At 42.4% G+C, this 10,809-nt stretch overlaps 1 protein-coding gene across 1 annotated transcript in view; it reads right to left on the reverse strand.

Moving 5' to 3' along the window:
• Positions 1 to 2,948: 2,948 nt before the first annotated feature.
• Positions 2,949 to 10,809, reverse strand: part of LOC126262483 (cytochrome P450 6k1-like) — an 84,868-nt gene continuing 77,007 nt past the window's right edge. Inside the window, exon 8 of the mRNA XM_049959146.1 lies at positions 2,949 to 3,155. Within this exon, the coding sequence (XP_049815103.1) occupies positions 2,989 to 3,155 (167 nt within the window). The 3' untranslated portion in view covers positions 2,949 to 2,988. The remainder of the gene's footprint in view (positions 3,156 to 10,809) is intronic.

Below are 10,809 nucleotides of genomic sequence, written 5' to 3' on the forward strand. Positions count from 1 at the left end.
TTTTCTTATTGGCAACGTTACGTAGCGCTCTGTATGAAAATCACTGGCTGTGCTGTGTGCAGTCTGTGGCTAGTTTGCATTGTTGTCTGCCATTGTAGTGTTGGGCAGCAGCAGCTGGATGTTAACAGCGCGTAGCGTTGCGCAGTTGGAGGTGAGCCGCCAGCAGTGGTGGATGTGAGGAGAGAGATGGCGGAGTTTTGAAATTTGTAAGACTGGATGTCATGAACTGCTATATATATTATGACTTTTGATGACTATTAAGGTAAATACCTTGTTTGTTCTCTATTAAAATCTTTCATTTGCTAACTATGCCTATCAGTAGTTAGTGCCTTCCGTAGTTTGAATCTTTTAGTTAGCTGGCAGTAGTGGCGCTCGCTGTATTGCAGTAGTTCGAGTAACCAAGATTTTTGTGAGGTAAGTGATTTGTGAAACGTATAAGTTAATGTTAGTCAGGGCCATTCTTTTGTAGGGATTTTTGAAAGTCAGATTGCGTTGCGCTAAAAATATTGTGTGTCAGTTTCTGCACAGTCTTGTATAATTGTTCAAAGGGGACGTTTCACTACTACCAGTCACCTAAAAAGTCCTCTCAAAGATACTGCTGAGTAGAACTGAAGGAATCCTAGATAGACAACTTGGAGAATACCAGGGTGGCTTCTAGAAAGGCCGCTCCCTTGCCGAACAAATTTATAATTTCAAATCAGTAATCCGACACAGAAAGCTGAATGGCAAAAATATAGTGGTTTCTTTCATTGGCTTTAAAAAAAGTTTTTGACTCGGTGGATAGAGAGACCCTAGATAGGATCATTAGAGAATTTGGGGTCAAAAACAAGCTGGCAAACATTATCGGAGAAAACTTAACAGCACAGCTTCCAAAGTGACGTTTGTGGCAGAACTGTCCCATCCATTTGAAATTAAGACATGTGTATTATCACCAATACTATTTATCTGTGTCCTGGAGAAGCATGTGCGAATTTGGAACTCCGAACTTGAAAATCAATCTGTCTAGGAAGAAAATCGGGAGGAATCAAAGTCAACTGCTTGGCTATTGATGATGATTTTGTAAGACTTTCAGAGAACTTAGAATAAGCGACCATACATATCAACGTACTGGAAAGTATTGCTGGCAAGACAGGACTTAAGAGTCGGCCGGTGTGGCCATGCAGTTCTAGGCGCTTCAGTCTGGAACCGTGTGAGCGCTACGGTCGCAGGTTCGAATCCTGCCTCGGGCATGGATGTGTGTGATGTCCTTAGGTTAGTCAGGTCTAAGTAGTTCTATACAAAACAACTGACTGGAAAAAGGTGCTGTGGGGGACCAGGTCTCAAAAATGGAGAGAGCTTACGCATTAACTTTACACCAAAAAGTGCATGTCTTGGAATGCCAAAATAAAGCACTACATTTATGTGGTAAAAACAGAGTGCCTGTATGCCAGGGAATGCCTCTCACTGAATTACAAGTTGGAAAAGCTGGAGATACTAAAAAGAAGAATATTACGAAAAATCATGGGGCCAACCCAGGTTGAAACTGGCTGGAAACTTCGGAGCAATAGTGAAATCTACAAAAAGGTGGAGAAAACCTCGGAGACTTTGAAAAAGTGGAGGTTATTAGAATGAGCAAAACCAGAATAACCAAAAGGATATTCGACTACCTGTGGAAAAAGAAGACAACGACGACATGGATTAAGGAAGCTCGTAAAGTTCTGGAAATGTTAAACATTCAAGAAGTTCTGATGTTAAATAGGGATACATTTCGGACCAAGATTCAAAATTTGGAAGGATTTCAAGTCTAAAGAACTAAGAAGACTGGAAGAGCCTCGACGGATGAACAGAAGTAACAGCACAGCGCCCATATGAAGGAGTACTGGAGAAAGAGGAAACTTTAGACAAAGAAGAAATGAAATTGTAGTGTGATCCTAAGTGGTCAATTCGCAAAAAAAAAAAAAAAAATCGTTTTGTAACACACCCACTCTTCAATTACGAGGGCTATTCCGAAAGTAAGGTCCGATAGGTCGCGAAATGGAAACCACGGTAAAAATCAAAAATGTTTTATTTGCAACAGTTAGATACACCTTGCAGCTACTTATCTCCATAGTCGCCGACCCGACTTAGACGTGTATCGTAGCGTTGTACCAACTTTCCCATACCCTCGCTATAGAAGGCAGCCGCCAGTGCTCTCCGCCAATTCTCTACGCTGGCCTACGGCTCGTTGTCTTGTGCCGAAATGTTGTCTTCATAACCAGCGGTTCATGTGACCTGAGCTGAAACTCAGAGGGAGACAATTACGGGCTGTATTGTGGGTAATCTCACATTTCCATTTGAAAACGATGCAGGAGCATCTTCATTGCCCCTGCAGAATGCGGCTGAGAATTGTCTTGAAGACGAAACAGCACGACAGTTATGTAATGTTAGCTGCATAGCTTCAGGGGAAATTTCTCACCAGGCCCCCGTACTTGGCGGCAGACACTATTTTCTAGACATCTTTACGCACTCACTGCGAGCTCAGAAATGAGAAGAGCGACGTGATGCTAACTGGGGTTATACTAGAGACACTACCCAACACATCTGTGCAAAGCTTTATCGGATTTTCATAGTCGTTTCCATTTCGTGACCGATCGGACCTTACTTTCGGAATAGCCCTCGTATTTCTCTGGAGTACGCAACACCTAAAATCATGGTCCTCTAATTCTTTTGAGCAGTGCAGATGTACACATTGAAATACGCAGTTTAGTTGCATGAAATAAATGTTTGAAACATGTCTCACTGAAATTGTGAACATCTTCCCATCAGGCCATATGTTCAGTACCAACGTTCTAAGTGACTGCACGTTTTCGTTACTCGTTATTATCTTCGAAAATAATTAGATGTATTACAATGTACGTTAGAATGCAACAAGACCAGTCGCAAAATGGATGCAGGTTTGTTTTAAGGAAGAAGAAGGGTCATAACTGCAATTCTAGAATTTTAAAAGTTTTATTTGTCAGGAATTTTGTTTTATTCCCTCTTTTTGAGGCGGAGGTGAATACCGCTTTTCGATAGGAGTAGGAAAGACCTTGTGTGGAAATCCAACTTCGATGGTGTGTGCTCTACAGTCCGCAAGCTGTACTTTGACAGGATGTACACCAGTCCGACTTTGGTCTGCAGCAGCCCCAGCCTCATACCTGAAACACAAAGGTACAGAGGTGAAACTTAGAGGTAGTGCCTCGGCAAACGTCCTATTACAACTGCAATATCAATATAATATGGTAGAACATTATATTACAACATATGTACGTCAAATGCCACGGTTTACAATGGAACTGGAAACATGGTACACAACGAAAGCATCAACAACAAAAACCGCAGGTTTTCGTACACGTGGTTTGCAAGTATTAGAATGTACTTTGGCGATGGGGAATGAAATAATGTAAGCTGAATATCAAGGGTGTGATATAGAAAGAAAGTAGAAAAACCACAAACGAGACCTGATGAGAGATATTGACACTCCTAACAGCAACAGGTGCTGACGATTAAACTGTATATCGGGTGGTCGAGTGTGCGCTGTAACTATCGTATGGCAGCGAAACTTGGTCGATTTTCTAATGTGTTAATGCTCAACCGATTTGCGCTGGGAAAAAAATTAGTTCCAATTTTGGCCACGATGTGCAACTCTTGCACTGTGACTGCAAAAAAGACGTACAGAAATGTTTCTACATGTAATGGATTAGGAACGGGACATGGGCAAACCATGATATTGATTTTATTTACTATCCGCCGCTTACGCAATTTGTTCAGTATGAGCAGCTAATATGTGGACGAGATGCTGCAACGGGAGTGATCAACAGTTGCTCGCAGCGTTTCCGGTGGGATGTTATCCATTGTTCCTGTATGCTGGCCAACAGATCAGGTAGAGATCGAACATGGTTCTGGTAAACAAGTTCTGTGAGATATTTCCAAAGCAAAAACCGCATGCCGGCCGAAGTGGCCGTGCGGTTAAAGGCGCTGCAGTCTGGAACCGCAAGACCGCTACGGTCGCAGGTTCAAATCCTGCCTCGGGCATGGATGTTTGTGATGTCCTTAGGTTAGCTAGGTTTAACTAGTTCTAAGTTCTAGGGGACTAATGACCTCAGCAGTTGAGTCCCATAGTGCTCAGAGCCATTTGAACCATTTTTGAAAAACCGCATGGGTTCAGATCGGGTGATCGTATAGTCCATGAATCTGGAAAGTCTCTGGAGATAATACGTTCGTGGAAGGCTGCGTTAAGCAGATCTTTCTCTGGCTGAAGCGTGAGGTATTTCCCCATCTGGCGTGAAAACAGTGGTTTTAGCACAGTTGCGCTCTTGCAAAGCGTGAATCGCAAACTGTAGAATGACATCTCGATATCATGTAGACGTCGTGGAACATCTGGCAGGCCCTCTGGGTTGTTCTCTTCAAAGAAAACCGAGCAGAGAATTAAGGTGCTTGTGGATTGACACCGAAAAGTCACATACGGTGAGTGCAGCGGCTCTTCGTGCCCAACACACTGTTTAACAGCACTCCATATTAGGCATTTCTGTATATCCAATGCACCCTGAAGCGTACAATGTGTCTCATTACTCCACAAAATATTGTCCGACCACATGGCAACATCTTCGATCTGTGCCAGAAACCAAAGAGCAAATTGAGAACGTTGCTGCGGATCATAATGTTTCACTTGCTGCATCGTCTGAATCTTCTACGGGTATCACTGCAAAACTGACTGCAAAACTTTGCGTACTGTTGATCGTGGGATGGACAATTCTCGCGCCACTGCACGGGCAGTAGCACTACCAAGTGCACGTGATGTACGGTCAGTTACAGCAACGGAAACCTCGTCAATAATTCCCACCCCGATGGGTCGCCTTCATTTTACTGGTGTCCACAACTCGTGCTCTAGTGGCTAGCGTTGCTGCGTCTGGACCACGGGGTCACGGGTTCGATTACTGGCCGGGTTGGTGATCTTCTCTGCCCGAGGACTGAGTGTTTGTGTTGTCCTCATCAGTTCATGATCATTCAGGAAAAGTGACGTGACGGGACTATGAAAAGATTGGGAGTTTGTACAGGCGATGATAACCGCGCTGTTGAGTGCCCCACAAACCAAATATCACCATCATTTTACTGGTGCCATACCAAGCTCTGCATTGTTTTCAGATTTCACAGATTTCATTAACATCGTCTTCAAACCATTTAATGATATCAGGCCTCTCTTCAGGCCTTTCAGTTGGCGATACTCTCTCATTGAAGCCCTGTAACTGCTGCCGTTTACATAAAATATTTTCATTAACAAGGCACAGTTTCTCTCCTCGAGAGCCATATTGTTGACTCATGACATGGCTTGCTAAATAACAGCGTGGATGTCATATCGTCATACAAATAGTGCATAGCGCCAGATTTACACCTGGTGGCCACAGTTGGAACTAATTTTTTTACAGTGTAAATCAGTTCCGCATTAATGCATTAGTATATGTGCCATGTTCCGCTGGCGTACGATAATTGCAGGCTGCACTGGAGCTCCGTGAGTACCAGCACTTAAATTATAGCCACCATGCAGCATTCGTTGGTCTCTCATAACCGCATTCTCGATGGTACGTTGAACTTGAAAGTTGGCTGTTACTTCACAGCTTTTATATTTATGTCTACTACATCAACATTTCAATTACTTCGCATACTAGTCGTTGCAGTCTCACTGGAAAAGATGCTATTCTGTATCCAGCATCAACAGCGAACGATTTGGTTCGCTATGGATTGTCTTTGAAGTGTACGAGAAGTATACCTTAGGTTTACAGACGAGCGAGCCAATCAGATCGCTACTTGCCGCGCCAGAAACGCTGGAGCTGGAACTGGAGTGGGCACTCCAGTCTGCCGTTGTGTAGGGAAAGAACTTTTTGCTGAACGTGTAGTTCGTGCTTGGCTAAACTCATGGTTCGCATCGCAAAGTTGGTGTAACTGTTCATGTGTTGGACGTCTGTTCTACACGTGCCTCTGTGAGGCAAATGAAGATCTGAGGAAGATTTAAGCATAGGGTGGTCGATAGGTGACTATCATACTTTTAAAAAGAAAACGGGCGGATAAACAAAGATTTAAAGCAAGTAATGTGAAATGGGAGAGAGGGTAAATCTGTGAGGCTGCGTTACCAATATGGCGGTCATTTTGAGAGCCTCCATCTTAGATACAGCCCGCAATTTTCAGATGCAAAGGGTTGCACATAACAGTTTGAGAATTACAAGACAAAAAATGGTTACGTCTTTCATTTGAGCATAGATTTGTTCATTCTCGAATTATGATTGAATTTTATGTGAAAGCTGATGGCGTAACCACAACCCGAACACATTGAGACCGTGACGATATCAAGATGGGGGAACAACAATGTGATAGCGGAGGATTTAAACGCCACCCAACAGACCACCTATTACACTCAAGTGTTGATGTGGAACCCCTCTGAAAATTCCGTGAAAACTGGTCTCTCGCAGGCAGACTATGAGCTGGATGATTTAAAATGGCTACGGATGATATAGAGCAGTTATGGATGATATCTCACTGCGTGCGACGAGCTATGATCACATTGAGAGGTGTGATTGCAATTGTGAGTATATCGTGTAGCCCCTTAAAATTACTATCTGCATCGCTCTGTACGTGCGACGAGCTATGATCACATTGAGAGGTGTGATTGCAATTGTGAGTATATCGTGTAGCCCCTTAAAATTACCATCTGCATCGCTCTGTACCTACCGCTACGCAACACGATAGCAAGTAAAGTTATGATACAGAGCAGTTACTGATCAAATCTCACTGTGTGCGGCAAGCTATAATCACATTGAGAGGTGTGATTGCAATTGCGAGCATATCGTGTAGCCCCTTAAAATTACCATCTGCATCGCTCTGTACATACCGCTACGCAACACGATAATAAGTAAAGTTTTGCTAAAATAATAGCACCGCTATTTTTCTCTTGTAATTCCCTATCTGTTTACAAATGGATGGCGATAATTATTATTAAAGTGGAGCTACTCACGGAGGTCCAGTGTGGTCTGCAATTGTCATATGGCAGCGAAATTTTGTAGATACGGTAATGCGTTACTGCTGCGTTACGCCGGAAAACAAATTACTTCTAGTTGTGACCAGCAGGTGCAAATCTGGCGCTGTACATCGTTTGTATGGCGGTATGACGTCCACACTGTCATTTGACAAGACCCAAAGTGGGTGAACAGTATGGCTATTGAGGAGAGAGACGCTGCACTGTCAGTGAAACTGTGTTGTGTGAACGTCAGTAATCACAGCGCTGCATTGAGATAGTATCCCCAACTGAAACGTCTGAGAAGAGACCCGATGTCATTAAATTGTTTACAGAAGATGATAATGAAATTCGAATACTCGGGTGGGCCTGGTGCGTTACCTGGAAGAGGAAGACGTCCTACCCCGGAGGAAGTTATCTACAAGGTTGCTGTTGCTGTAACTGACCATCCAACGAGAGCCCTGGGTAGAGGGCGGTGGCTGTGCAGTGTCACGAGAACTGTCCATCCCACAGCCAACAGTATGGAAAGTTTTACGATTTTACACTGGCACCCATACTAGATCGAGTTCCACGAACGTCTTATCTCCAGAGGTTTTCCAGATGGATGGCCTGTAAGATCACCTGATCTGAATCGACGTGACTTTTGGCTCTGGGGATATATGCTCAGATTTTATCGAAATTGCTGCGAGCAACTGCTGATCACGTCGTTTTACAATATTCATTCTGAACAAATTATGTTAACGGTTAATAATAAAATCAACATTATGACTTTCTCACTTGTTTGACCTTTTCTGCCCACGTCCCGTTCCTAATCCATTAATACGGAAACATTTCTATACGCCTTTCCTTTACTCACTGCGCTAGATTTCCGCCTGGTGGCCAAACCTGGAACTATTATTTTCCAGCGTGAATTAACCAATTCACGCTGGAAAATAATAGTTAACACATCAGAAAATCTAGCAAGTTTCGGTGCCGTACGATAATTACAGCTCACAGTACACCTGCGTCAGTAGCTGCACATAATTATAACCACCGAGTATATCACATGATACCTTGTCCGTTTAATTACGAATCTCATCCAATATGGCGGCTTCCAAAATGGACGCCATGCAGTTAATATAGCCCCACAGGATCTCTCCTCCCTCTTTCCCCACCCATCTTATACTACTCGATTTTAAATCTCTGTTTATAAGTGTGCGTCAGCACAGCTGAAAAACACTTTCGTCAATAGAAGAGCTTTTACTGATATCAGATATTCACGTAGAACTGAGGAAGAGGTGCACAGTATTTTGTCAAAGTAAAATGCTGAGTATCTGAAGTCCAGAGAAGAATAAACAGAAAGTATCTGAAATGTGATGCTATCAAATACACTGAAAAATTGTGTGGACCCACCAAACACTAAATTAAGTACTAGGAGGCATAGTCGGGAATAGAAGTCTATGGTAGACATTTACCAGATGAAGGAACATATGTTATAGCCTACAGAAACAGTTAAGTTGGCACTTGAAATAGCAGTGCAGAGGAAAAATTGTGGGGGTAAGTCAAGACGAGAGGTTATACATTGTGCTGGATGTAATAGCTAAGTAGAGAAAAAAAAATGCTAGCGCAAGACTGTAAATGGTGGAACACAGCGTCAAAACAGTCTAAATGAAGAATAATGACTTAAAAAAACCTTAAAAATCTTTAAAAACTGAAATACGGAATATAATGTTCCTCAATACTTCTTTTGTATTTCGTTGTGAACCGACATCTGGTTTTCTAAACCATGATCAGAAAACTTGAGACTGAGCAGACAGTCCATAAAACATCAGAGAAAATTCTTATGTGGACAAAGCTTGCTATTTCCGAAGACTTGCAACTGTTCTACTACCATACATCTATACAACAAATTCAAATTACAGTTCTTCAATTTTATACGTGTACAAATCAAGAAATAATTTGCAATGATGTACTGAATATTTTAGACTGTGAAAATATACTCACGTACCAACTTTTTGTGTTCAGAATGCTGTTGTTCACATTCCGTTCAATAGCAGAGATAAAATTTCACCGTTACAACGTAGTGGGACTTATAGGATTTTCTGCAGGTTGTGTGCCAGTTATATGTGGGTCAGCAAGGTATGATTATAACACTAGCCTGACTTAACATGAAATGAGGTAGAGATTTGCTGAGCATGCTATGAAACAATGCCATTTTTATGATATTAAATGTTATATTGCCCTTGGAGCAAATAAAGGCGGAAGACTGGCGTATTTTAAAACTCTAGCTATCAACGAACACCAGACATAGAATCATGACTTAATCCTGCATGATCAAATACAGTTTCGCTATTCACCACTGCTGAAGTTGAAGCTTCCACTTAACATTTTCCTCACGATCAGATAATATATTTTTTGTAAACAGTGTAGTTATTCCCCACTCCACACACTGCGCTGACTCCTTCCTCACCTCCCCCTCCCCCCACCACTTTCTCTCTTCGCTTGTTCATAATTTTTATCAGTAGTTTTCTCCACATAACATTGTAGTCCGCATCGGCACTCACTTGCTCACTTTGTGTATTCTTTTAGCCTTATATTCTTACTTTTTTAATCTTTGAGTGTAATGTAAATTATATTTGCTCATACCTTCTTCGTTTCTGTTTGAGTATCCTTAATGACAGTTGACCATTTTTTGTATAGTTGAGACACCTGAAGAAATATCTGAACAACTAGCTTGGTACAAGATGTATACGTCAGTCAGTCAGCAGGTTTAGGAATTTACACTTATATCTTCAGTTTCTAGAACATTCAGTGCGTCATTACAGAATATTTCTTTCTTCATGCCCTTTATAACATTGAAGCATTGTAATTTGTGTTTTTCGTAAAGAAATGTTGTGAAATGGTTACAGATCTTTCGAAATAACAAGCTTTGCGCAGATAGAGGCTGTCCCTGATGTTGTGTGAACTGCCTGTTCAGTCTTCAGTATTCTGCTAATCCTCTGGAAAGCTGAAAACCGGTTCACAGCGCAATATAAAATAAATATTTTGCAACATCAGTACTGTGTATTCCAATTTTTAATGTGTTTATGTTCCTTATAAGTGTTAACGGATACATTTCATACATAGAAAAAGAAACATAATTCATGATTAACTTGTGTCTGCGTTTGAGTGATTTATACTGAAGAGCCAAAGAAACTGGTACACCTGCCTAATATCGTGTAGCGCCCCCGCAATCACGCAGAAGTGCCGCAACACGACGTGGCATGGACTCAACTAATGTCTGAAGTAGTGCTGGAGAAAACTGACATTATGAATCCTGCAGGGCTGTCCATAAATCCGTAAGAGTACAAGCGGATGGAGATCTCTTCTGAACAGTTCATTGCAAGGCATCACAGATATGCCCAATAATGTTAATGTCTGGGGAGTTTGATGGCCAGCGGAAGTGTTTAAACGCACAAGAGTGTTCCTGGAGCCACTATGTAGCAATTCTGGAAGTGTGGGGTGTCGCATTGTCCTGCTGGAATTGCCCAGGTCCGTCGGAATGCACAATGGACATGAATGGATGCAGGTGATCAGACAGGATGCTTACGTACGTGTCACCAGACAAAGTCGTGTCTAGACGTGTCAGGGGTCTCATATCACTCCAATGTACACTCCCCACTCCATCACAGAGCCTCCACCAGCTCGAACAGTCTCCTGCTGACATGCAGGGCCTATGGATTCATGAGTCGTCTCCATACCTGTACACGCCCATCTGCTCGATACAATTTGAAACGAGACTCGTCCGATCAGGCAACATGTTTCCAGCCATCAATAGTGCAATGTTG

The sequence above is a fragment of the Schistocerca nitens genome, chromosome 6, assembly GCF_023898315.1.
Source record: "Schistocerca nitens isolate TAMUIC-IGC-003100 chromosome 6, iqSchNite1.1, whole genome shotgun sequence".
NCBI lineage: Eukaryota > Metazoa > Arthropoda > Insecta > Orthoptera > Acrididae > Schistocerca > Schistocerca nitens.